The following is a 26,283-nucleotide window of genomic DNA, read 5'->3' as shown; positions in this document are numbered from 1 at the left end:
GTCTAAAATAATGAACCACAGCTATCTCTCTACTGAAAACCAAATGAAATTTCTTCTCCTTATTGCTTCAATCAGTTCTTTGTATAAAGTGTGCTGAAGGTCTGTAAAATAGCTGGGGTTGTATCACCTTCTGTTTTAAGGTAAAACTACAGAATTATCCTAGAAATTAGGGAATGGCAGAATCTTGGTTTTAGCAGAACTCCCAGATTAATCAGCTCGTAGTCCCAGGCTGGGCATTCAGCTCTGCAACTCACAGGCGTGACTTTGGATCTGTACAGTTCCAGATTTTAAACTTCCTTCAGGCAGCTTTTCTTTTTCTGTTGTATTTGCTTTACACCTGAGACAAGGTCTGTTCCATGGAGTGATACCACAGCATGGGCAAAAATGGGGAAAAGAACTCAAAGTGGTGAATGTCGTTAACAGCTTAGAGAAACGAGGCAGAAAGCAGAGCTTAGCTGCTCAGTGCAGGAACTTTATCTTCCTTTATCTTTACTATTCCTAAATGACCCATCCTCAGTTCAGAAAGGGGTGTGAGAGCCTGCCAGGTGAAGGAACAAGGCACAGTCTGGAGCTGGAAAACGTGGTGAATTTGAACCACACGTAGAGAAGAAGCCCAGACTTTGGTGAGGGACCAGGTGTGCCAGGATGGTGAGTGTCCTTTATACACTGCTGGGACACTGGTGGGCAGCAGAAACTTGCTTTGCTGGAGCTTCCTGTGCATCAGCGGTAGCTAAATAAAAAAATTATGTGAGCGAGCTGTGTAGTAAGATCAGAAGCAGTCGCAGCTGGGAAGATCTACGTTCACTGCTCTTCACAACTGACATGCTTAACTATCCAGCTTTTATCAAACGCTCAGTTCGCGATGTATTTAACTTCAAGTTGAAATAATCTGTGCCTAATCCTTCTGGGCCAACTTTTGGACATCACCAGCCTCCATTGCTTTCACTTAATTATCTGTCTTGATTGGGAATTTAAAAAGTTCCTGAACTGGTCTAGCCAGCTGTGGGGAAGCATGCTGGGAAATTGTATGACTCTTGCAGACAACAATGTAATAATTAAAATGTGTTATTTGCATTACAAACAGCAGCAAGTCAAGCCCCTGTAAGCTGGAGCCAAGATGCATTCCTCATCAAGATACATTCCTCATCTAGATGTTACGTGATGTTGTACAGTGATTCCAGGCGTGATACCGCTCCGGATAAACCTGTCGTCTGCTGTCGGGATTGTGGAGCTGCATGCCAGATCCTTTACGCCACGCAGAACAGAGCCTTTCTAAGAACTGGCCCCTTCTACACTACAGAGCAATTTTTCTCCTTTCCAAGAACAGCCGTGTATATTCTGTAGGTTCTTTGGTGCGGCTTGGCAAATCGAGCCAACAACTCTCTATTCGAGCCATTCTTTATTGCCGAGTTTCTTTCCCTGTGCTGTGAAACTGGTGCTCGGGTGTCTTGAGGCCAGAGGATGATTATCAGAGGCTGCAGATGCTCAGAGGAGGAGGTTGGCACAACTATTTATGTAGCAGGTTGAGCTTATCTTTCCTGGGCCGCCTCGGCCTGCCCAACCTCCCACCACCTCCCCGTCAATAACTCATCGTTGCTTCTTTCCACTCTTTCCAACTGGTGCCAAAAGGCATCAAACAAACTCAAGTGTACTATCGTGACAAAACAAACTTGTCTGTACCTTGCTTTGTGTGGATAGATGGAGTAGGTTAGAGAGAACATTCTCCTGATAGTGACTTTCTGCTTCAATAATTTTGCAGTGTCTTAATTTTAAGCAGAGAGGTAAATGACTTACCACAGTGTATAGGTGTAAGGCAGAGGTATTTCAGGCATTTTTAGTTTGGCCTTCTGTGGAAATGAGGCTTATTTTCTTTCATTACCTCTATCTCTTGGTACATACCATACTTTTTAACCCATGAGCAGTTTCAGTTAAATTGGGAAAAGAAGTACTGAAATTAAAGATATAGATTTTGTCAAAAGAGATGATCAGGAATATAAAAGCGGCATTATTACATAGTCCTTACTAGCCAGTAGAGAAGCCAAATGCAGAGCAAATGCCTCAGTATGGGATTACACCTTATTAGATACCAGAGGATTGTATTGTAGGGCAAGAAATAATAGGAAAAAACCAAAACCCTTACTTCTGCTTATGGAGCTAATCAGCTAAATTCTGTATAAACCAGAAGTTGCTGCTTTTTCTTATGGAGAACCTCACTGAACTTAAAAAAGGGAGGCTGGTGATTTCCTTCAGTGCTGTGGTAATTTGAATGCTTCTGGGTCGCTTTTTTAATTCATGTTTCCCTTACTAAGAATAATTATTGCTCTGTCACCGTATGACTTTTATACGGCTGTGTTTGAATTTGTTTGGCTGGAAACCACAGTGCGGAGCAGTAAAAAGAGGTTTTGAAATATAATTGTGTGGGCAACACGATCAAGAGACCTGAAAACAAGGGCCCAGCCCCTTTGGGACAGAGTGCTGCCCCAGAGAGTCTCTTTCCTGCTCTTCACAATAAGATATTTGCAAAAAATTGCTTTTCCATGCAACTGCGGTCATCCAGTACAGCATCTTGCCCAATGTAGCCATATGGGTTTGTCTGGTTGTTGCTGTTTTTTCAATCGTGAAGCCTATTTCTGTTTCTTCTCTGTCTGGGGAAAAGTATCTTAAAGCACATGGGCTAAAACTGGCTTAAAGATAGGCATTTCAGGCAAGTTTTCTATTCTGATGAAGCTATACACATCTGATTACTAATTGTGAAAAGTATTAATTAGTTCTTATTTCTCCTTGAGGTAGAAGCTGGGACAAGCAGCAGGAGCGGCCACTGCTCAGAAAGGGTGGAGGAGAAGATGCCTGAGGGCTTTGCAAACCACCATCAAAGATCTGCTTAAAGCATCGCCTGGGGAATGGATTCTGCTACCCCAACCTTTATTTCTGTGAAATCTCCTATTTTATGGTTCCATGATCTTGCTAAAGGATTCGGAAGAGTCTGATCCACCTTGCAGGAAAGGTGAGTAACGTGAACAAGGACGCTGGCCTGCCACTGTGGTAGTCGAATGTTGTTTCTGCTGCGTATAACTTGTTTTTCACCCACATTTTTGTGCAAAAACAACAAAAAACCCCCTCCTCGTCCCACCCCTGCCTTCCAGACTCCATTGAAATACGTAGCCGAGCTGAAAAAGTCTGGTTGAAAGTAGAAACTCTGTAGGTAATAATCCCGCAGCACCACTCCAGGGTAATTATATTTCACATTTGATGAGTTCATTCTCTAGATCCCAACCTAAGTTCTATTTTAGCAGCTCGTCCAGCTCGGGAGATGTGCCCCTGTGGCCGGGCATGGGGCAGACTGAACTGCTGCCAGGGGCAGTGCGTTCCCATTTCTCCAGTTTTCCACAAAAAGTGGCCCATTTTTAAGCAGAAAACTTGACTTTGTTGAAAACTATGGGGGGAAAAGAAAGGTTGAGGGTGTAGGTCAGCATTTACTGATAGATCAGCTCCGGCTGTGTTTGGTAAGGAAGGGAAGAAAGAAGGTGAGGTCAGATGCCCTAGACATTGCTTGTGGCATATCCTCTTAAAATGAAGCTGATTCATATTTTGAAATGCCTTGACTGCAGGCAGATAGTTTGGAACATAATGTATTATGCAGATTTCTCCCTAATTTACTTGTCCAATTAGATCATTAAAATGCCTCAAGCATTTGTGGCTTGTTTTTTTTTTTTGGTCACATTTTTAAGTAAAACTCGCAATTTTTTCCTTGCAGAAATCTTGTCCGCATATTCTCTCCACTCTGTTTTTTCTGAATGAGGATAACTGAGCTGTGTGCGCAGCGTTGGGAGATACCGACGCAGAGCAGACTGGGAACTGTCTGAAATGCCATTAATCAAGGGTTGCAGGAGGTGGTGACTTCACCCGAGACTTTCCTGTGACATATTAATTAAGCCACATTTTTGTGGCCACTTAACTCCAAGACCATATTATTGCATAGACATTAAATTTCACCTTGTAGGAACTTTGGCAGCCTACATCATAAAGTCCCACAGAAGCAGAGATATCTTTTGAGATTTGAAATTGGAGAAGGCACTAATTGTAAACATTCTTCTGTAGATTTTGTGCTTCGGCCTTGTACTTTCCTCCCTACCTGCTGTTCTTCAACTCTGACTTTGTACAAATTATCAAATGAACGCTGTCATGGGAGCGCGGTGCCCAGCCGGATGATGTATTTGCATAATGAAGAGCTTTGGCCAGGGAGTTTTTAGCAGCAGTGAAGGAGGGCGGGGTGTGGAGGACACTATAATTGAGGATCAAAGGTAATTGTTTCTGCTTCTCAATCTGCGCGGGAGCTTCTCGGCTGCACAAGGCAGAACTGTTAGGAAGCATCTCTCACCTGGACGTCTGGTTGTCAGGGAGAAGTGAACAGGTAAGTTCTACTTCTTACGAAATCCATTTTTTTGCAAGAAAAGTCTTTTCTCAAAGTAGCTTGGCAATGCATGTGATGATAAGAAGCTTAGTATAACCTAGATTTAGTAAAAGCTGTATGTAATGTACTGAAATGTGAAAGACACAGTAAGAATATTGCTAAAAGTAGTTAAGAATAATTCTTAACTACAGAAGCATTATCTAGTTTATCTCACCTGTCAGGCAGAAAACAAGGAGGGAAGATATGGAAGTAAAATAGAAAAGGTGAGGTAAAATTTTTCTAAAAACTTTGGGAAGTGTCTTTTGTTATTATAAAATCCCATTCTATATAAGTTTATGAATTTGTATTTAATTTCCATGGAAAAAGTTTTTTTTCCAGAGATCTGGACACCACCAGAAGTTCTTAACTTTCCAATTAAAAACTGGGGAATCACAGTTTTTGTTTTGTCTCCTCTTATTTACCAAATGCCAGGAAGCACCAGTAACTGAAATAGTCCTGTTTTCTCTTTACCTCTCCAGTTCTACATTCTGGTAACTGCACAACCAAACACTCAATAATTATTAGGATTAATTTCAACACAAAGCTTTAAAATATATGTTTTCATTCTGGCAGCGGCTCAATTCAATCTCTGTTGCAGAAGAGGCCAAATAATTGGTATATAGTTTCCTTTTATTGTAATTCTGTATGTGTGGTGTCCTGGATAGTCCCAGTTTGCATTCCAGCAGCAACTGAAACATAAGACATAAAATTCAGTGCAGTAGCAGAAATCAGACTTCTGGCCAAGTTCTATGTCAAAATCCACGAATGGTGAAAGCGAGAGAGTTTAAAGTGCTTTTTGAATTAATCCACTTCAACAAAGTCTTAAATAATCCAAGGCAAGGCAAAGTTAGGAAAGCAGAGTTTGGCTTGGAGAACAGGGTTGCAACAATTATTGGGTAACCAGTTTCTGGGAAAAAAAGTGATGTTGTGGAGCCTCCTTGGTGAATAATGATGCCCAGTCCACAGTGGTCTAAACTGGGCTGTTGTGTTCCGAACTGGAGGTAGGAAAGGCAAAAGGAATACAAATGAGGCCTTTTATGGGATGGGGTAAAAGAACGACTCATGCTAGTCTGCTTCTGATTGTGTTTTATACTTTAAAATGTATTTGCGATCTTGGAATTTTAGACCTCTTGTGTTTCTAAAACACCATGGTCAGTATGAGCAAACTGAGTAGCATGCAGTTGCTGCCCATACGATGTTTTTGTATATCTTTTTCTTTTGGTAAGGTTTCTAGTTCTTCTCACTATCCTTTATCATAATAGGGGAGGCTTTCAGGAGCAACACTGGGAAGATGGATATTAAGAGCATGAAGAACTATCTGTATTGGCTGTACTGCCAGTTTGAACTCATCACCTGCAGCTATCTCATGGAGCCCTGGGAAAAACTGCTCTTCTACACTTTCAACATTTCCATGTTAGTTATGGTATTGTACACCGCCTGCATCTTTGTCCCTGTCCACCTTAGCATGGCTTTTCAGTTCTTCTTGCACTTATTTGGAAACCAGCATGAAAATACTGTTTCTATTGTGAAGTAACACCGCCAACCTGATGCTGACTTGTGGATCAAATAAGTGTTTTTCTTAACACTCTGGTTTTGTTTAGAAACAGGTTCAGGGTGTGTACAAACACTGTTTTATTCTGCACTATCTCTTAATGCTCTTCTGTACCCTGGGAATCCCTGACAGCAACTTATTTTGCCAAAACAATTTCAATCAGTCCTTGTTTTTTATGGTTTGACAATCTCCTTCTTAAAGAGCGTTCAATTTTAAAGACTGGCTGGACTTAGCAAGCTGGGTTTGGTACAGAAACAACTGTGCTGCATATTTTGTTTTTCCAGGGAGATCTGCTTGGATATGGAGAGTTTTCATCTTGAGAAATTATAGGGCGTACATTTGTTCTTGTCTGCCACAGCTTTGCTGACAGCAGAGATGTGTACGTGAAAGGTTTTGCACAATACTTTGCAAATATAAGCTGCTTCTCTAAGCTTGGTATGTATGTACTTACAGGATGGTTTGACTATTTATTTAGTTTGCCTTGATTATTTAATCCAATGAATTACTTAACTGGTTCACCATCATTAAGCAAATAATACGGTTGATTGATTAAAAATGTGGGGATACGCTTCCCTGAAAACTGATAATAAAATTATAATTTTCTTGGAATTTTTTTAAAAAGAACATTTTTGTTTTACTTTTTTAGAAGGCTGGTAAAGCTTGTGTATCATGGACAGAACATGAAACTATACATTCAGCTGTGTTAGGGACATTTCAGTTGAAAAACAACAAAAATCCTACCTAAAATACATCTCCCCTTTTGTCCTAAATTCCTTACTCCCCTTCTCTTACCTCCTTTTATACTCTACATGGTGAGTAGCATCTGAAACATGAACTTTGTCCAATGTGCTGGACACCCTGCAATTGCCTCCGTTTCAAAGTCTGTATTTTTTAAGCTTAAGCCTTAGAAACAAGACGCCTGTGCTGCCAACTTGTGACCGCGGACGTGGGCCGGAGCTGCTCAGGGATGAAATAACGAAACAATAAACTTCGGCAACTAGAATCCTTCTTCTGGATCACCCCAGGAGAAGAACAGAGTAGTAGGAGGGTGCATGCAGCGTAACATAAATGCATAGATGCAACAGGGGGATTGGACTAGATGATCTTTCGAGGTCCCTTCCAATCCCTAACATTCTGTGATTCTGTGATTCTGTGAACTTTGCTCCCACCCACACTGAAGTGAGTTTTCTCACATCTCTCCAGCATAGAGATGCTCCTAGAATGTCCCTCCTTCAAGAGGTCAGGATTAGTGAGCGTCAGTCAAATCACTTCTGAAATGAGATTGAGTCGCAGGCCACAATGAAACAAAGTTAAGACATTAATTGTGTTATTTGTCATCTCAACCTGAGATTCACTTACTTTCTCAATTTATAATAAGGGAAAAATAAGATAGGATATGAAAATAGTTTATTCAGGAATATGAGGGCAGCTGATCTTCAATTTAGAACTCTTTTGACAGTACCTAAGTAACCTCTAAGTTTTTTTAAAAAATCTTCTATTTAATGCTTTCAGATTAAAACCAAGTGTATATTTTATTAAAGTAATATGATGGCTGAAGTAGTAAATATCTTGCATTTGCTCCTAGCAGCTTTCATGCTTAGTGTGGATATTGCATATACTAATGTTAGCAACAGAAGAGGGAAACATAGGATTTTAGTTATGTCAATTATTAACCTATTTATGAAGACAACAATTTTGTTTCAAAACTGTCAGTCTGTGATGTAGATAAGTCATTGCAGTATTTTGCATTATACGTGCCGGAGAGACACACACATCCAGCATCGTCCTACACCCATGGAGAAAGCTCAGCAGATAAGCAAGCCAACGTAAATATGTTTACACTAAATGACAGCAGAAGGCTGTACACATCCACCCCAAGGATTTGTTGACATTAAGGGATCTGCCATCAGGCTGGAGAAGCAGGAACCGGTACTCTGGGTGTGTTCTTGTTTATCGGTGCCCGCTCCCCATCTCTCGGGCACAAACCCACTTTTGGGTGTTTGGTGTGGCCACCCCAAGTGTTTCTTATGCAACAGGCTGGCGGCTGCCGAGCTGCCCCGTTCGCAGGCAGCAGGTCCTGTGGCACCGGTCGGCTCCTCTGTGTCTGCAGGTGACAGCGACGCCGGTTTAGCTCTTTGTGCCGTTCCACAGCAGCAGAGACCTCAGCTCAGCTACGGGAATTGGCCAGAGCACGGAAAGCACCCAAAAGCAAAGAAATAAACAAGGGGCCAAGCAGCAGCTGGGAAAAAAACCCCAAAACCCAACAATTTCTTGATTAATTTTACTCGTTACATTTTTCCCCTGCCTGTTCCCAAGGCTCTCATCTACGGAACAGGATTTAAAATATGACATGCAAACTCCCACTTGCAATTTCAGTTTCGAAAAGCGAACCTGTCTGGGCTGCTCTGCCCAGCAGCCCGAGGTGTTGAATCGATAGGATAAGGCCGTGGCTCGGGATTAGCTCATGTCAGGCCTGGGCAGGCTCATCTGGCAGCAAACATCTGGTCAGGGGCAGCGCTGCTGCACTCGGTGTCTGTCATCCCGCCAGGCGCTTGACAAATTCATCCCAGCTGCGGGTGAGCAGCCTCTGCCGTGGAGCAGAAACTCTGGGACCGCTCTGCTTCCACATTTTTCAAGGTTTTTTCCATTTGTACTGGCTCAGCAGCCTGCACTGAGCGGCCACGACATTTGTGTTTTAAACCTGGCGATAAGTGTTGCAAACGTGGATTTATTAACCTCTGTGTGGGCTGGGAGTTCAGGGGTGTGTGCGTGGGAGAAGGGATGGTTGGTTGCAGTTGCTGTTTGCAGGGTTTTATGATTAATAGCAATCAGATCCGTGAAGAAGAGGTGCTTGTTGCTCTGTCCCAGGCCTGTTGGCCACAGTGGACACTTGGTACGTGCAGTACGTGCTGCTTAGTGACTTTTGTCAATAAAGGAATTAATTTTAGGGTTTGGAAATGTGGAGTTAAACATGCAGGCTTAATGTGACAAAATTTCTGACATGTAACCAATCTGGTGCTCTAACATCATTTCCACTCCCCACTTTTGTGAACAGACCTGACCTCCCGGTCCCTGTGTTCATACGGGGGATCTTTATGTCCCTGTGGTACTTATACATTAAAAAGGAAGGTGAGGGTGTTGTGGGGCACCATTCAGATCACTGTTCCACCGAACCTCATATTTAAATGGCACAAATTACCAACGCTGGTTCAGCAAGAGTTGAGACTAAAGAACAAAATAATAAACATCTCCTAAAATAAAACTGCTCACACGGTTCACTTGGAACTGTTTGATCTTTACAGCTATAATACATCATGGTAGATTCACAGCATCCTCATTATGAAGGTTCATTATTGTAGGACTTTTACATCTTATCTCTCATTAAATTATAATCCATAGTTTTATCGATCGAAATAGTTTAAACTTCCTAAAGGCAATGAAGATCATTTTGCTATGCGGAACTTTGCCCCCTCTGCTACCGATTACTTCGAACAGCTTTGAGAGGCCTAAGATAAGTTCACGCCCCTTGTTGTTACTTCTATTGTTTTGCTACTACATTTTGTTTATGCTACTATTTACATCTGAGCGTAATTTGAATTCTTATCTTAGCTATTCATTATCTGACTTGAAAATCCTGTTTCTAAGATGAACTTGCCAGTGCTTAACAGCCTCTGCATCCTGCAGAACATATTCCTTTTAATCTCACATATATTTGTTTAGGACAATGTCAAGTTTATAGCAGGTCTCCTTCCTTTTACAAAGCTGAGCTTAAATTACTGAGTCCTGCTTGGCTGAAACTTTCTGCGTAATTTCTTGCTTAGCTGAAACTACTTTATGCGAGAGCTTAATTGTAACCTGCTTACTGACCCATCATTTGGGTACGTAAAACAGCGCTGTAAATTCCTTACTGTCCGCTGTCAGTGACACCTATAGAAGCTTTATGTCTGTATTACAGGAAGTGATGTTAAAAAGTCAAATCAAATTTAGAGTAGCTACGAATACCCACAATTTTCCAAAGCACTGCAGCTCGGGCTGACCTCGGGAAGGCCGCCGCAATAGGAATCCTTCCAAGAGCCTGTGGCGGGCTGACGATCATAGGCTTTGGGAAGGAGCGAATTCAGGGAACGAGGAAGCTGCGGTAAACGAGTGATCTGTATCTGGAGTTCAGAGGCTGCCAAGGTTAAACAGCAGCTGTCTCAACATCGTCCCGATTTGGACTAATGAGAATTCCTTCTAAACCCTGCTTGGAGCGTACACGTCGTTGCGTTGGATCCGAGCCTTGGGCAACAGCAGCCACCTGCCAGAGCCGGGAGCTGAGCACACGGGATGGAAACGGGCACCGCATCCCCTTCCTCAGCGTGGTTTGTCTCTTCTGCTGCATTCCGACTGGCTTAAATACGTCAAGCTTTCATACATTAGCCTAAATTCCTTTCAGCAGAAGTAGGGGTTAGAATTGCAGCCCTTTGTATCTCAGATCTGCCCTACGAAAAGGTACAAATTAACACAGACCTGCGTTCATAACAAAGGTGTTAATCATCATCGTCGCAGCCCTCGAAGCACAAAGACTTCATCATTCCAAGTGGTATACAAACAACCTGCCACACAATTTACTGTTTAAATACTTTACTTCTATCTTACAAAACTTGTCACTGAGCATGGATTATTTTTAAATAGTCTTTCAAGTCCTTTCAGTGCTTCGCACATCTGAAGCATTTTCTTAGCTGCTGTGAAAAGGTACATCAGTTGTGCCTTTGTGTCACACGTAATTGTTTCATTTCATAAAGCTGAATATTCACATTACATAAAATCACTTCACTTTCTTGAGGGTTATGGTGTGTTTTTCGCCATGGAAGATCCTGACAAGCTTTAAACTTCAGCTCCTGTTTCCTACATGTCTAAACCAGGTTCCCATCCTGAGCTTCTGATGGTTAAATACAGAAAATGTCAGTAAATTCCAAAGGCAATAACATTCCTTTTCTACATGATTCTGGAATGAGCTGTAGCAAACGCTGCCAAAACCCCTTGGAAACCCACCACATGAGTCTCACCCCTATATTTAACTATTCCGGGAGAACGCAGCTAAAATAAGAGGCCTTGGCAAAGCGCGAGTGGAGTGAATCTGCCGGCAGGAGGAGCAGATTGCCAGGAGTAAACCCTTTAACATCAAAATTGAAGCAGCTTTTGTTTTGTTTTTCCTTAGGCTGGTGTTACGTTATTTTAAACTTAAATGAAAATATTAAGCACTACATCGGCATAAAGATTTTTTTCAGTTTACGGTCATCTTTTCTTTAAAGCAGCTGAACAGATTGGTTTTGGGGCCACCACCGTGAAGGAACAGTGACACCAGGTGGACTATGGCTTTAATCACAGGCACATCTCCATTCTGTGGCAACTTCTACAGAAAAAAGACCAAGTTCCTGCCCCCACGGACACATCCCCAGCAAAACTCCACACACCAAACTACAGAAGTGACCTAAACTCAGTCTGAATCTAACTTCTTTAAGGCAAATTGAGCTACTTCTAGGAGTAAAAGAGACTAAAATAATACCGATTCTATTAGAACTCCCCACCAGATCAGTATCTCAGTGGCAACCAGCACGTACTCTGTTCCTCAACTCGTGATTTCCAAAGCTGGCACAGAATCAGTGCTTTGGGTCCAGCACAGGTCAGCTCTCCTGCATGATTTTAACATTGTTTTCCAGTAAATATTGCACCTGAGCAATTTCTACCTAAACTGTATTTGGGAACCTCTGTAGCTACATAAGACAATCTCCTAAAAGATTTTTAAAGCAGTTAAAGGTGAAATTATCAACCTTAGGCTTTTCATCAATATACAAGACTTTTTCCTATTAAAAAAAATAATAAGTAGTCCTTGCATCCCCCAGTCACCTCTTTGTGTGTATTTGTTTCCCTCAATCATTCAGATTTTGTGCTGTGACATTGCATGTTGACTTATGCAACGCAACATTCTCCTTCATCGTTTTCTGTGAGCAAAAATCTTTCAGACCGTTATTACAAAGTTCTGAACAGCTTCTCCCGTTCTGACTTTTTTTTTTAATAGAACTTTGAATTTCGATAAAATGATCTAGAATCACACTAATGCATCAAGTGCTCACAGGAGCTACTGCACTAAATTTAACCATCATGTAACTATTTCAGACAACCCTTTTACATCTGCGTTACTATTTGTAAATTACTATACATACTGCTACTGCTTGGTACTTGCTATCGTACATACTCCATACTAAATCCAGCACATACACATGTGCATTTATTCACATCTCAAAAGCAACTTCCCTCCTCCCCAAGCAAACTAGGCGGATGTTACACTTTGTTACTGCAAAATTCGTCAAAACCTGGGTGCAAATTAACCATTAAGCAGTTATGGCTTAAAATCCCGAAGCAGCTCCTGTATGTATGAAAGGAGAGGACCAGAGATTTTCAGAACAGAATGCAGGGCAAGCAGCAGCCTTTTATCTGCTGTGAATTAAGTACCTTTTGTCAGATCCCTGATCCAGTGGCGCCGAGCAGACCTTGGCAAACATTTCATTTGCTGCCACACCAGCTGAGCCTCCTTTGGCTCCCAGCTCTTTAAATGTTAAAACTCGAGAAGCTAAAATTAGAACAAACTTTGGTTTCAAGTTCACACAGCTTACCCACTCATTGGAGAGCTGTTACCAAGTGTTACCAGCCAGCAAACAAAGGCACAAAAAGCCAAGCAATATACTTAGATTTATGACTTGTTTGCCTAGAACCTGTAGCATGAGTTCTTTCCTGACAAGACTCTTGCTGAAAGATGCTTGAAACCTAATACAGACTGGCAATAGAGCTGGGGGGACATCGCCAGTAACAAACAGAGTGACAGACAGGGCAGCTATACAGCTGAAATTACTGAAAACATTAGAGAAGAAGGAAAAGGGTTCAACAAACCAGCAGAATTCAAAATGAGCTTTTATTACAACTCTCTCTTCACCTGCCAACAACAGGAAGCTTGTTACCAGTCTGTGTATGATAAAGGCTTGATTGTTTTTCTCTCTGTCAGAAAGATCACAACCCAGAACACATCCCGTCCAGACACGGAATGGATTAATTTGCTATAGGTTACAAATTAAAATTCTTAAATTTCCACAGATTGAGCCCAATGGTGACTAGAACTGAGTTCATCTACATCTCCCAGTGCTACTGGCAGGTGTGGCTTCTGTAAAATCTGTATAATAAAATCATAGAATAGTTTGGGTTGAAGGGACCTTCCCAGCTCCCCCAGTGCCACCCCTGCCACGAGCAGGGACATCTGCAACAGCTCAGGTGGCTCAGAGCCCCGTCCAGCCTGGCCTGGGATGTCTCCAGGGATGGTTCATCCACCACCTCTCTGGCTAACCTGGGCCAGGCTCTCACCACCCTCATTCTAAAAAAATAACAATTAGCAAAGGCCTTACAGCTTTGGGCCCTGTGTCAGGGAGTGTGTGTAATGCTACAGAGAGGCAAACTCGCCCGAATTTTATCTGTTACTTCATCTTCGAAGCGAGTTCCACCTAATCTGAGGTTCCTCAGCTGGGGCAGCTCTTGGCACAAAGCAATAACGGCACCAAGAGAAATTTTATCACCGAGGTCAAGGCCCAGCGTCTCCAGGTGCTGCAGGGTCGTTAAATGAGCCAGACCCGCATTCGTCAGGAACTCGGCATCACCGATCTCCAGGAACCGTAGCCGTTTCATGTGGCACCCGATGGAACCCACGGCGGAGTCACCGACGCCACAGCTGTGCAGCACCAAGCGCTCCAGCTGCTCCAGATGTGGAGCCGCTCGCTGGATCCCCGCGTCCGTCAGGCGGTAGGTGCCAGTAAGGCTCAGCGTCTTCAGGCGGCTCTGGGAGGACACGTTCAGCAGGTGGCGATCGGAAAAGGCCGGGACGTTGCAGATAACGAGGTGCTGAAGCTGGGGCAGGGCCCCCGAGGCTGAGCCGCAGAACCAGGCGCTGGGGATCTCGCAGCGGTTCAGCTCCAGCGCCGCGAGGGAAGCGGGGATGCTCTCATAGGGGATGGCGCGGAGGTCGGTCTCGGCCAGGGCCAGGCGGTGGAGCTGGGGACAGCGCGTCCCCAGGGCGGCCAGCAGCGCCGGGGACAGGAGCCGCCGCCGGGTGCCGGAGCCCAGGCCGCCCCGCAGCCCCAGTGACCGCAGCGAGTCCTGGAGCCGCCGCCGCAGCAGCTGCCACAGGGCCCGGGAGCTGAGCTGGGGGCAAACGGAACAGGGACCGTTCCCAGGGGGTGGGTGGCAGCGGGGGGCACCCCCAGATCCCTGCATGCAGTGCGGTGATGCTCCTTCCTTCAGCCCCAGCCTGCAGTGGGGTGACCCCCCCCAATCTCATCCCCAGCCCGCAGTAGCGTGATCCCCAACCTCATGCCCCCAGCCCGCAGTGGGGTGACCCCCACCTAATCTCATCCTCAGCCCGCAGTGGGTGACCCCCACCTAATCTCATCCTCAGCCCGCAGTGGGTGACCCCCCCAAATTTCATCCCCTTACCCGCAGTAGGGCTGACCCCCCCATCTCAACCCCTGCCCGCAGTGGGATGAAACCCCCCCCATCTCAACTCCTGCCCACAGTGGGGTGACCTCCCCCCAATCTCATCCCCAACCTGCAGGGGGGTGACCCCCCAATCTCGACCCTTGCCTGCAGTGAGGTGACCCCCCCATTTCATCCCCCCTCCTACAGCGGGGTGACCACCCCTGATCTCATCCCCCTGCCCTCAGTGAGGTGACCCCCCCCCCAGTCTCATCCCCCACACCTTATCCCCGCACCCACAGTGGGGTGACCCCCCGCACCCTCAGGGGGTGATTCCCGCCCCGTACCCGCTGCGCCCTCACATCCACGTGTCTCCACACGGCCCGGTCCAGCGCCAGCCGCCGCCACCGCCGGCAGACCCTGCGGGGAGGGGGCCGCGATCAGCGCCGCTGCCGGGGCCGCTCGGGGCGGGGGGGTCCCGGGGGTCCCACCTGGCCGCCTGCAGCCGGTCCCGCGGCGGCAGCAGCTCCAGGACCCGCAGCAGCACCGGCTCGGGCAGCGAAGGCAGCTCCGCCGGCGCCATCTTGGCCCCTTCCGGCTGTAGCGCCGCGATCCTTCAGTTCCTCACGGGTGGTTTTTAAGCCCGGCTTTACGCCTTTGCTACACTGAACTCAGTTACCGTCATGAGATAAATGTTATATTTTTTACTAACTATAGTAAAAAATACGACAAAGCTCCTAAGAGGAAGCAGGAGAGCTCAGCGCAACACAAACGCACGCTAAACGACAGCACTGAGGGCTGGCTTAGAGCTTCGCTACATCAAAACTGCCTTCCCAAATTTTCATTTTTTTCCTCAAATGGATGATTACAAGATTGTGATACAGAGTAAGAAAAAAATTAGTAAGAGTAACTGGTAAGTAAACCGAGCCCCAGCCTCAACAACCAGAAATTCGCTGCTTTCTGTGGCGTCGTGCCCGGGCTCACACAGGAAACCCAACGGATCCACACCTGGTGTGAACACTTCAGTCAAAAGCTGCCACTTCAACTAAACAAGGCAAAAATTTCGCTCACCTGGCTGGAGGCTGAACACTCAGAACTCCTTGATCAGTTCTTTTCTCTGAGGCCTTCAAAAGTCGAGAAGTACGGTGAGACAGAGCGCGGTGCTCCCGCCACCTCCTCAGCTGACGCTACAGAGAAATGGGGAATTTTCAGCCCTATGTATTTCTGTCACAAACGTACAAGTGGTGACAAACTACACCAAGTGTTCTCATCTCAGTTATACAGATGAATCATTAACACCCTGTTAGATGAATCCCACATCTCCATTTTTTGCCAACTTTACCAGTATTTCCCACCTTCACATACACCATTTCTTTGGGAACGTTTTTCTCCTTCAGCTAAAAAAATGCAGTGGCAAAACCACTCTCACCATGCTTCCATATTTATGTGAAATCAAATGTATATTCACATAAACTATTAGTAAAATTTCTGCTGAACCATCTTTGTGCAGTAAATTGAATTAAACCAAGATGAATATAGGTACGTGACGTCCTCCTACACCACTCTGGCTTGCACTAGAGTGAAGTTTGATTTTAAAGTTAACTAAAAAGTGATGAACCAAACAATATCTGTACGGTTTTTTAATAGTTCATACCCAGTGTGTTAATTAGACATTATGCATATTGCTTTCAATCCACTGATACAGGCACAGAAGATAGTACAGTAAATATTCATTACACTTAACAGAAGTTTCTGATCTTTCTGATCAAGGGCTGCACCTTCGATCGTTTACAGGGAATTTTGTGTCCACACCATGTATATTTAGAGTTCCCTTATCAAAGGAAAACGAGACACATTCTCGAGCTTCCCCAAAATATTGTCATATGGAATAATCTAGAAACAGCAGCAAAGGCTTCAAACCATCGCGCCAAAAAGATTAAAGGCAGGAAATATCCTTTCCACGTGAAGAAATGAAAGCAAGAACAGTAGGTAGGTACTTTCCCTATAAACCTGGAAAATTAAAATAAAATCTCTCCTTCTGGAGATCCTTCAGCGCAAGACAAGGATTACTCCAGAAATTTAATTGTTGATTCTCTAGAAGATTTTATGTAAAACATGAATTAAGGACCATTATTTAGGGATATAGTGGTAGCCATCACATTGCTCTTCATGTGCACGTGAACACTTTGTAATGTCGACTTATGTTTTGGGTACTTTCTCCCTGCTAAAGGAATATCTATTGCATTGGCGAGTGTGCTGTTCTTATTCTGTCATCATATTTGCTCCCTCCCCGCCAGTGGCATCCTCGGAAATATGAAGATCCTCCAGCATCTCAGCCAGGCTGATGCGCGGAGCACCATCATCGTCTGTGTCGCTCTCCACTGGAATATCTGCATCTAAAAAAGGAATAGAAAAGAAAAACAAACACCTAAGCAAAGAAAACAAACCCCAAACCTCCTGAACTACCTCAAGGAATGACAGGGAAAAAAAATAATCCCCAAAGCCACAAAAGCAACCAACCAACAAAGGTCTTACTTCTGTAAATGTTGACGTTCTTCCTTATGGCTTCGTCTTCCTCCAGATCTTCAAGGAAGTCTTGGTATTGTCTGGAAAAGACGCTTAATGGATTTAATCCCTTTTCCTGTGGTTTTTATGTAAATTTCTAAAACAAAACCAAAGAAGCCAAGCCCCAAGGGAGGACTGCAACCCCCTGTCCTTCTGATAGCACTCCTATGTTTCCAACTCACTCTTTTCTATTATCACCTATTAGTTTCCAAATAATGTTTAATTTACCTGTCCTCGTTTAAGTCCAATTGCTCCGTTTTTTTCTACTTTTTTCTATTTTTGTCACTAAACAAACCAGAGACAAGCACGTTTTCACACAAGCGTCTCTTTAGCCAGACAGACACCAACTGTAACCTACAGACACGATGCTTCCAATATTAGTCACCTGTCTCATGATTTAAGTTTTTCTTGAAAAAAAAACCCCATAAAAATAGCTTTTATATTTCACAACGCTCAAATAGAACCAGCAGCATTTGCTTGTGTCCCCTTAACAGCCAGCACAGCAGCTTAGGTACCACACTGGGTTTATCAGCAGAAACCAAGCCTATTTCTAGGCTCGGCACAGTCTCCTAGGTAGGAAGGACGGAAAAGCTTCACGGAAGATACTGAACCTTTCATCGTCCGTGTCTGCGCCTTCTCTGTCCCTTTCCAGCTCTCTCAGCTTCCAGTTCCTGCGCCGCTGGCGTTTGGTGCGGTCGTAGCTCTTCTTTATTAATACCTGCAGGGAAAAGCAGCACGGATTTACACATTCAATACTACTGATCATGCTCTTTCAAAATCCAAAACAACACCCAAGTCAAGACAGGGGCAACTGTAAAATCGGCTGAATTGTCAGGCACTCAGAAGTTTTATACAGAATTTGTATAGTGTTTGTCAATTCAGAATTTCCAAACACGTTGGGTTATGTCCTGAATATGCATACACACATAATGCAGTTTTCATCACTCAGTGAATGGTCATTTGAACAAAACCAACGTAGAATAAGGTAAGTTAAAGTAAAAATATTCCTTAATGACCACACAAAAATTTAAGTTGTGGAAAATAATTCTCAGAATAAGATGCTATTCAAATTTCAACATTAATATCCCCTCTTCCTTTGGCACTACAGAACTAGTGAGTATTCATTATAAAATCATATTCCCTAACACTCCTGGGTAACGCAGAGAACTTTGCAGATAGAAAGAACATGGTCTTACCACATCAGGAATCTCGTGAGGGTTCATCTTATTGGCAAACTCATCATTTAAGTTGCAGTTCGCCAAGTCGAATCTAAAAGGAAAACAGGTATTTTATCCTACCCTTTTATGTAAATCTACAAAGCTGAACTCAAGGTATTGTATGTTTGTATCGTAAGTTACAGGTCCCAAGAAAGATAAACCTTTCCAAATGAAGCACAGAGCAAATAAAAAATCCACATCAATATGCAGGTGTCGTAACTATGAATAACTCTTAGAAACTGCTGTCCCCAAATCTTGCTGAGCATCCACTAAGGTTCTGCTGGGCTCACAACAGCTCCACTAATGTTCCCGTTTAAGCCTGTTTGAGAATCACCTAATTTGCCTAATCTGAAAAAAAAATAAATTACATTTGTCACTGTTGTATATGATACTATCAAACAAAAAGATCTTGCCTGGTATTTTAAAAACTTCTCCCATCTATCTGTGTCTAAACTGTTATTCTAGTCAATACTTCAGCTCTCTTGTTACTAACAGCCCTTTTCACAGGATGACTTGAATTCTGTCATTAAATAATCATTTAATAAAAGCCAAGGAACAGAACAGACCCCAGGACAAGGTCGCCAGGATTCAGGATGTGTCCCAAGTGAGTGCAGCAGAAATACTGATGATCCGTGTCCAGCTCCGAGGTTTTCCGTACCCAGGCTTCAGCCAGCGTGTGCTTGACGAACGTAAAAGAAAACACTCTTGTAATCAAACGCAGCTTAACCTGCTGTGCTGTATTACCATGCACTGCTACAGTACTGGTTTAAATTACGTTCGTAATTAAACTTGTATTTCTACATCAAGCATCCAATATATTGTTGGCTACTCCTCACTTCTCGTCTTTATGAAAATAAGGAAATGGACACACCAACCACTTTTCACAAGAATTCCAATAAGGCTGTTTCTACAACTAGACAGAGTTTAAGTGCGCATGGGTTTGGTTTTTTTTTCACTTTGTAACTTTCAACCACACACAGCTTTTGACTGTGAAGAAAACGTCTGGTACTGATTCACGAACTCTGATTAAAAAGAAATGCTTCTACACTTCAGCAAAACCAATTTAATAACCGAAGAGTTGCACAGCTACTACAAAATTTTAATAATGATAGTAACAAGTAGTTTAAACTCTTCAACAGAAAAGCATTTCCGAATGTGGAATCCAGATAACGCCTCTACAACTTCCAAACCAACATCTTCCCGAGAAGAGCTTTTGCCAGTGACAAGATGCAGAAGAGCAGAAATCTGAGTTTGCAAGGCAGAATGATTCAAAACAGAAGTTCAGCTGAGCAGGGGAGGGAGGAGAAGGTCCAAACCATGGAATCCAATCAAGAGGAACTCTCACCTTGTTGGATCTTGCCCCTGCACCTGCAACTTTTTTCTTTTCTTGAACCCTATTGATATCCATAATGATAAACTCCTCGAGCTGTTTTGGGTGGAACAAGCTATTGAAAGGGTGGCGCCAGTAGGTATTGCCATCAATTTCAGCAACTGAGAAAAACAAACAAACAACATTGGCGATCACAAGGGAGAGAATTTCTTGCGAAAAAATTAAAAGGAAAAAGCAGCATTTGCCAAAATTAAGGCAACTGCCAAATGCATTTTGTTCAAATTTCTTATTGTAACACAAACATTCAGGACATTACGCGTATTGCAAACTTGTGCGACAAGAGCAGCTGATCTGTGACAGACCTTGTTATTCACAAGAATCGTTCTCCTGGATGGATCCTTATCAGAGGTATTTTGCTGGTAGAGTTTACCAGCGAATACCAATCAAAGCACAGTGCTTCTGCTACCGAAGTAGCTAGAATGACAATCCAGAGAAAAAACAGATGCCATCTCATTTTTGAGGAATATACCTGACAAAATAAGTGCTTAGCAGAGACCTAGAACATCCATGAACTTCTCAGTGAGCCCCCACGTTTTGCTGAGGATACCATGGAAATCAAGCTTTGGAAACCATACCTCTGTTCACTATTAAATTTCTACATCAGTGACTGTACAAATAAATTTACAACACGGAGGTCTAAAAATAGAAGATTTTAAGAAAACAAAATAAAAAAAAAAAAGAGTTGTGCCAGCAGAAAAATCAGCTGCAGAAGAGAAGCCTGAACTTACTCTGCAGAGTGCTGGGGTCGATGAGGTGGACGGTGCTTGTCACTCGAATGCACACGCAGATCTGGCTCATGTTCCCAAGACTCTGCGCCAGTTTTGGCGACAGACACACAACGTTGTCCTGCAAACAAAAAGAAAAGAACTTACACTCATGTTTCCTTATTTTTTTAATCAAGTCTTCAGAGAGATCTGAAATAGATTTTTAAACTTGGTATTTTCAGTTCTCCACCCAATAACTTCCTCGCTTTCCACGCTTTGTTGGAACCCCTCCATCCCCCAAATACACAAGAAATCAGGCCTCTCTCACCAAAATCCAACTTTACCCACTTCACACAATACCCTGAAGGTGAAATAGAGACGCTACCTTGCAGATGGGAACAATTTCCACTGAGAAAGTGCTTTTGTAATTGTAGACATTACTATGAATATCGTGCGAGATCAAACGTTGGGATGATTTTGATCTATAAAACATAAAAACAGAGCCTTCAGGCAGCAAGAAGGACGTTACAGGCAACAGGAGATAATCAGCAATGCAAGTATATAGGTACTTACTAAAAATCCAAAAATAAATAGAAAAATGCACAAGGGTTAGTTTTACAATGGCTAAGTGGAAAACACGGGACTTCTGTAGAAGGGATTTTGTCTGTTTTAACTAGAATACAGGTTCATTACATTTACAAAATTGTTTAAAAGTGAAGGATAAAAGACATTTCCCAAAAGCTTTTTGGTATTCAAGGCAATAAAAATAAACTATGTACCTAGATGGAACTGTACACTGAAGAAAGTCAACCATCTTCTGGGCCTGTTGCTTTGAAGAATAATAAAAATCCAGGCCATCTAAAAGAAAAGAAAGCTTGATGAACATTTCTATTTCAAGTACTATGGGTTTTTTTTTTTTTCAAATACAATATATAGGCTCAGTAATCTGCTGTTTATCTGCACACAGCTCCCAGCACAAGCACTCTTCCAAAATAAAACAGGTGAGTCTATTCTGCCTCAAGACTAACAAGCCACCTCACGTACCGTGGATTTCTTTGATGCGAAGTGTATTTTGATGGAGCCTGTGTTTTAAAATCAGCTGCTCCAAATAGTAGAAAGTCTTCTTGTGCAGAGTCTAAAACCAACCATAGGTAAAACTATCAAGGTTATTTAAGAACTGTCTGTTGCAAATGCAGTATTGCTGAACAACAAGCATTTATATGAAGAGATCATCTAGAGAAGGAACTGTCCGAAGTCTATTCCAAGTAACCAAAAAGATTTCAGAGATGTGCTCTATTTACACCAAATTATTTAAACCTTCTGTTTCTCATTTTTGTGTAATTGATTGATAAAGAAATCATTTTCTTTAAAGAAGATTTAAATATTTATAAACAATCCGTCCCACTGTTTCTAACACTGCCTTAAAATATTCACACAAGATCCTCCTGCCAGCCGTCATTTAAAAAGAACATGCTAATAATACTGGACAGCAAAAATAAAGGTTTTCTAAACTAAGATCAGCAAGAAAAAAACCCATGAACACAAAAGGTATTATTGTGGCAATGTGAGCACATCTTTTTCTGAGAAAAATTAAAAAATCACCCAAAGATTTGTCCTCCTGATTGTTCCGCCACGAACGAATGAAAATTCAATTTGTCTCCTACCTTTTGTCTGACTTGCACTACAGCTTTCCAGAAATCCTTCGCTTCAATCCTGTGACAGTCTTCACACATTTGAGACTGAACCATGTATTCCACCACAAACACCTGCTGAAGAACGGCTCCATTTATCACCTGCAAAACAGAAGTTTAAAAGGTTTCCTCATCAGTCCTGTCAAGACAGAAGCTTGTTTACCACGGGATTCTGAAATAACTTCCATACTACGCTGTGTGACAGACAGCAGACATATGCTGGATTTTACCAAAGAGAAGCACTTATCTAACATGCAATAATAATAAAGAATAAATAAAATCATACTGGTTTCCATTAAAGCTTTTTAAAAGCCAAATGCAGAATATTATACTCCGGTTACCTCTTTCTGAACAGTTAGTTTGAGCTTCAGCCTCTTCGAATGTGGTTCGGTCCAAATAAAACCTGCATCGATCAGCCGGACCTGCCAGTGGGAAACAACAAGAACTCAGCTACTGCCAGTGGTTGTACTAGTTATAAATGTGTTAAAAACATAGAGCTCTAACTGCCAGAAAACACCAGCTTAAGGTATAGTTCATTGGTCCTCAACTGAGGAAGTGAATAACCTTAATTAAAAAAATATCTATCAGTATACTAAACTTAATTAATAATGCTTAGTTAGAACACAGAGTCTGATCCACATAAAATAATTGCCAATTATTTGTTACAGACCGTTAAACCAGAACAATTGAATAAACTATTCAGCAGCATCTCTGGATGCCACGTAAAGATGAATTTGGACAGTATAATGGTTTCCTCAGGACTTAAAGGCCAATTTAATCTCTAAAGCTAAGAACGTGCAAATTTCCTGCAGCCAAAGATATTTTGATATTTAAGTACTAACCCAGTAGCAAGAAACTCATTTGAGCAATCTAATTCAAACCTTGATGACTGCAGTAACAATTTTTTGCTAAAACGCTATCTCAGATTTTTTCTTCTGGTAAGATTCTGAACCTAAGAGACACTTTATTCAACTGAAACCCGTGACTTTCCATTTAATCTATATATAGACCTCTGCAACTATTTTTCATATTGTCATAAATCAGTAAGAACAAGTATTGCATAAATAATTTTTAAAATTTGTAAAAAGAAACTGAAAAATTAAAGGCCATTAAAAACATGTTAGATTTCTTCAGTTAATTATGCTCAGCTCCCATCTATACAATAAGAATTGTGCAGTATGCCTTAACTCACAGAATTGCACTGCAATAGCCTCCTCAGTATGCTTGTAAATCTTTTGTTAGAGCCTGTCCTTACTGAACCTTCCAAAATCCTCGCATAGAGTTATTTAAGATCAGATTGTCATTATGTTTAATATAAATCAGCTGATAAGCTTCATACAAGTACAAATGGCTGCTCTGGAAGGATCGAACCCTGTGTAAATCAGCTGGACTTCATTTTATTTAATACCAGTAGATGCGCTATGAAACGCTACGAACAGAATCTGTGACTCACCTTGCTCAGCGAAGCTTTGATCTTTTTAAGACACAAAGCGAGCAGTTCTCTCGATTCCAAGGTGCACTGAATCCAGGTTCCCGGGGGCTGGAGGTACCTGAGATACAGGGAGCATTTTATAGCACATGGAGCTGCTTCAGCAAATTAAACCCCTCAGAAGGTGACTAGTTATCTACTATTTTTGCCCCTGTGGGTGGTGAGAGCCTGGCCCAGGTTGGCCAGAGAGGTGGTGGCTGAACCATCCCTGGAGACATCCCAGGCCAGGCTGGACGGGGCTCTGAGCAACCTGAGCTGGTGCAGATGTCCCTGCTCATGGCAGGGGGGCACTGGGGGAGCTGGGGAGGGCCCTGATGAAGATCCTTGATGACAACCAGCACTGCCGGCTCTCCAGCCGCAGTCATGGCCCCGAAGTCCCATTTCACAGAATCCCAGAATGTCAGGGGTTGGAAGGGACCTTGAAAGCTCATCCAGTGCAATCCCCCTGCCGGAGCAGGAACACCCAGAAGAGGTTACACAGAAGGTGTCCAGGCGGGTTGGAATGTCTGCAGAGAAGGAGACTCCACAACCTCCCTGGGCAGCCTGGGCCAGGCTCTGCCACCCTCACTGAGAAGAAGTTTTTTCTCAAATTTAAGTGGAACCTCCTGTGTTCCAGTTTATACTCATTGCCCCTTGTCCTATCACTGGTTGTCACCCAGAAGAGCCTGGCTCCATCCTCCTGACACCCACCCTTTCCATATTGATAACCATGAATGAGGTCACCCCTCCGTCTCCTCTTCTCCAGCTCCAGAGCCCCAGTTCCTCAGCCTTTCCTCACACGGGAGATGCTCCACTCCCTTCAGCATCTTTGTGGCTGCACTGGACTCTCTCCAGCAGTTCCCTGTCCTTCTGGAACTGAGGGGCCCAGAACCAGACACAACATTCCAGATGAGGTCTCACCAGGGCAGAGCAGAGAGGCAGGAGAACCTCTCTGACCTACTGACCACCCCCCTTCTAACAGACCCCAGAATTTCTCCTCAGAAGGGGTTCCCTGAGGGGCAGAGGGGATCTCGGCGCCCACCTTTGGCACTGCTTGCAGAAGTGGAGGGTGCTCTGCTTGGGGATGCCCTCGGTGATGTCCACCTGTGCCCGCAGGCAGCCCACGCACATGTTGGCCGGGTTGGGCGGGATGGCCACGCCGCACTGGCAGCACAGGCTGCGAGAAAGAACGACCGAAAAACAGGGAGGAAAAGTCAGTCACGAACAGCAACGCTGCCCTCGGGGGTGGTGGCTAGGCGAACCCGCGGACGCAGACAAAGGTACGTGGAGGGTTTTTAATGTATTATGTGTGATTTTTGTTAAAGCGGTGGGTCAGGAAAGGCGTCACCCCCCCCCCCCGCCCCGGTTTATGGCCGCCCGCGTACCGACCCCCGCGGCACCGGGCGCCCTGAGGAGACTCAGCCCCGCCGCCCCCGGGGCCCATCGCCGCTTACATGTTGCCCTGGGTGGAGGTTACCGGCCCCGTCATGTACTCCATGGCTGCGGGAAACACGCGGGCCCGGTGTCCGGGAGGGAGAGGAAGAGGAGGAGGAAGAAGAGGAAGAAGACAACGAGGGCCCGGCCCTGTGGGCGGGAGCCGCAAGATGGCGGCGGCTGGCTTCTGAGGGGTAGTGAATGCCGCTTGTGAATCACGCTCTGATTACTGATTCTTCGAAACATTAACTCATTTTTTATTTGAAAATCACGGGATTTGATCCGTCCGCCATCCTTCCCCGCGGGGCTGCGCTGTGTTGCAGCAAATGGTGGCCGTAGGGGACAGAGGCGGCGGTTCTTGTGTTCCCCCCTTTGAAACGGAGAAATAAACAGAACAGCAGAGTCAATTCTTTATTTTATCAGCGCTGGGGAGCTCTGGGGATCATCCTCCATCAGTGCTCCAGTAACTGGATGCTCTCGCCTTGCTTATATTCATATAATTATTACATATGTGTTACAATTTTTGGTAATTTTGACATACATCTATGCTAAGAAATAACAGATGATGTTAGTTATAATTGTTTAGTTTCTTACAATACATCTATTAATTAGTAGTTAAATATAAACTAAGCACTCTGCTTCTAAACAATGTATCACTTAGTCTTCTGTCTGCCTCTTGTGCAGAAGGATCTAAAACTTGAGAAATATCCCCTGGTTTTGCAGGTGGTCAGAAAATCATGTTAATTGGTTCATGATGGGTAGGTCTTTTATAACTTAATCACAGTGTACATTAATTTAGCAGCTTCCCTTCACCTTGGCCCTTAGATTTATGTCCTGTTTTGTTTTTTTTTTTTTAATGGAAATGTGCCCCATTCATTTATAAGCACGGGGACCGATCTGGCAGGTGGTGCATGTCTGCAAATCGCGTTAAAAATGGTGTGAACTGGTGCTGCCAGCAATACATGAGGTGGCGACCGTTTTCAACTAATTAATTCTTAAAGTTTGCTCTAATTCATCTTCGAGCAATACTGCTTTGAAGCAATTTTATTATTGTGTTTGCCAGTTAAACTGTGGCTTAATGTCTCCAAATGTTCTTTATTTTAAAAGGAATTCCCAGCTTTGGTGGAAAGAGTAAGAATAGGGATGTTTGGCATTAAATTTATATTACTTTCAGTGTTGATTTTTAAAAAACTGTTACGTTCTAGCTTCAGAATTAACTGGCTACTTTTTGCATCTGTCGGCAGCTTCTCATCACTTTGCAGAAATGGGTAGAACCAAAGTGCCTGAACTTCTTTCTTTCTTTAGCCTTCCTGTAT

At 43.5% G+C, this 26,283-nt stretch overlaps 4 protein-coding genes across 4 annotated transcripts in view; 1 reads left to right on the top strand and 3 right to left on the bottom strand.

Annotated features, from left to right (window-relative positions):
* Positions 1–12,848, bottom strand: part of PPM1L (protein phosphatase, Mg2+/Mn2+ dependent 1L) — a 123,088-nt gene extending 110,240 nt beyond the window's left edge. The window contains exon 1 of the mRNA XM_065640296.1: positions 12,498–12,848. The gene's annotated coding sequence lies outside the window, so the exon portion shown is untranslated. The remainder of the gene's footprint in view (positions 1–12,497) is intronic.
* LOC135991628 (serine palmitoyltransferase small subunit B-like) lies at positions 4,326–6,581 on the top strand. Its single transcript, XM_065640388.1, has 2 exons — positions 4,326–4,411; positions 5,713–6,581. Exon 2 carries the CDS (start codon positions 5,742–5,744, stop codon positions 5,982–5,984), a length of 243 nt encoding a protein of 80 aa, XP_065496460.1. The 5' UTR covers positions 4,326–4,411; positions 5,713–5,741; the 3' UTR covers positions 5,985–6,581.
* Positions 12,849–12,935: 87 nt separating the features above from the next.
* On the bottom strand, positions 12,936–15,117 carry LOC135991568 (F-box/LRR-repeat protein 12-like). Its single transcript, XM_065640284.1, is given in 3 exon segments — positions 12,936–14,228; positions 14,846–14,925; positions 14,928–15,117. Coding segments are annotated over 3 exon segments (1,008 nt in total). The 5' UTR covers positions 15,082–15,117; the 3' UTR covers positions 12,936–13,454.
* A 977-nt stretch (positions 15,118–16,094) lies between these two features.
* Positions 16,095–25,198, bottom strand: NMD3 (NMD3 ribosome export adaptor). Its single transcript, XM_065640430.1, has 15 exons — positions 24,988–25,198; positions 24,576–24,710; positions 23,519–23,615; positions 22,407–22,487; positions 22,039–22,167; positions 21,419–21,509; positions 21,154–21,232; positions 20,760–20,856; positions 20,399–20,516; positions 19,626–19,771; positions 18,847–18,959; positions 18,260–18,332; positions 17,675–17,781; positions 17,034–17,104; positions 16,095–16,894 (listed from the first exon to the last, which is right to left on the bottom strand). Exons 1-15 carry the CDS (start codon positions 25,029–25,031, stop codon positions 16,761–16,763), a joined length of 1,515 nt encoding a protein of 504 aa, XP_065496502.1. The 5' UTR covers positions 25,032–25,198; the 3' UTR covers positions 16,095–16,760.
* Between the last annotated feature and the right edge of the window lie 1,085 nt (positions 25,199–26,283).

Source organism: Caloenas nicobarica, chromosome 8 (assembly GCF_036013445.1).
Source record: "Caloenas nicobarica isolate bCalNic1 chromosome 8, bCalNic1.hap1, whole genome shotgun sequence".
Classification (NCBI taxonomy): domain Eukaryota; kingdom Metazoa; phylum Chordata; class Aves; order Columbiformes; family Columbidae; genus Caloenas; species Caloenas nicobarica.
The sequence above is the reverse complement of the archived record's forward strand: the minus strand, read 5'-3'. Positions and strand labels throughout refer to the sequence as shown.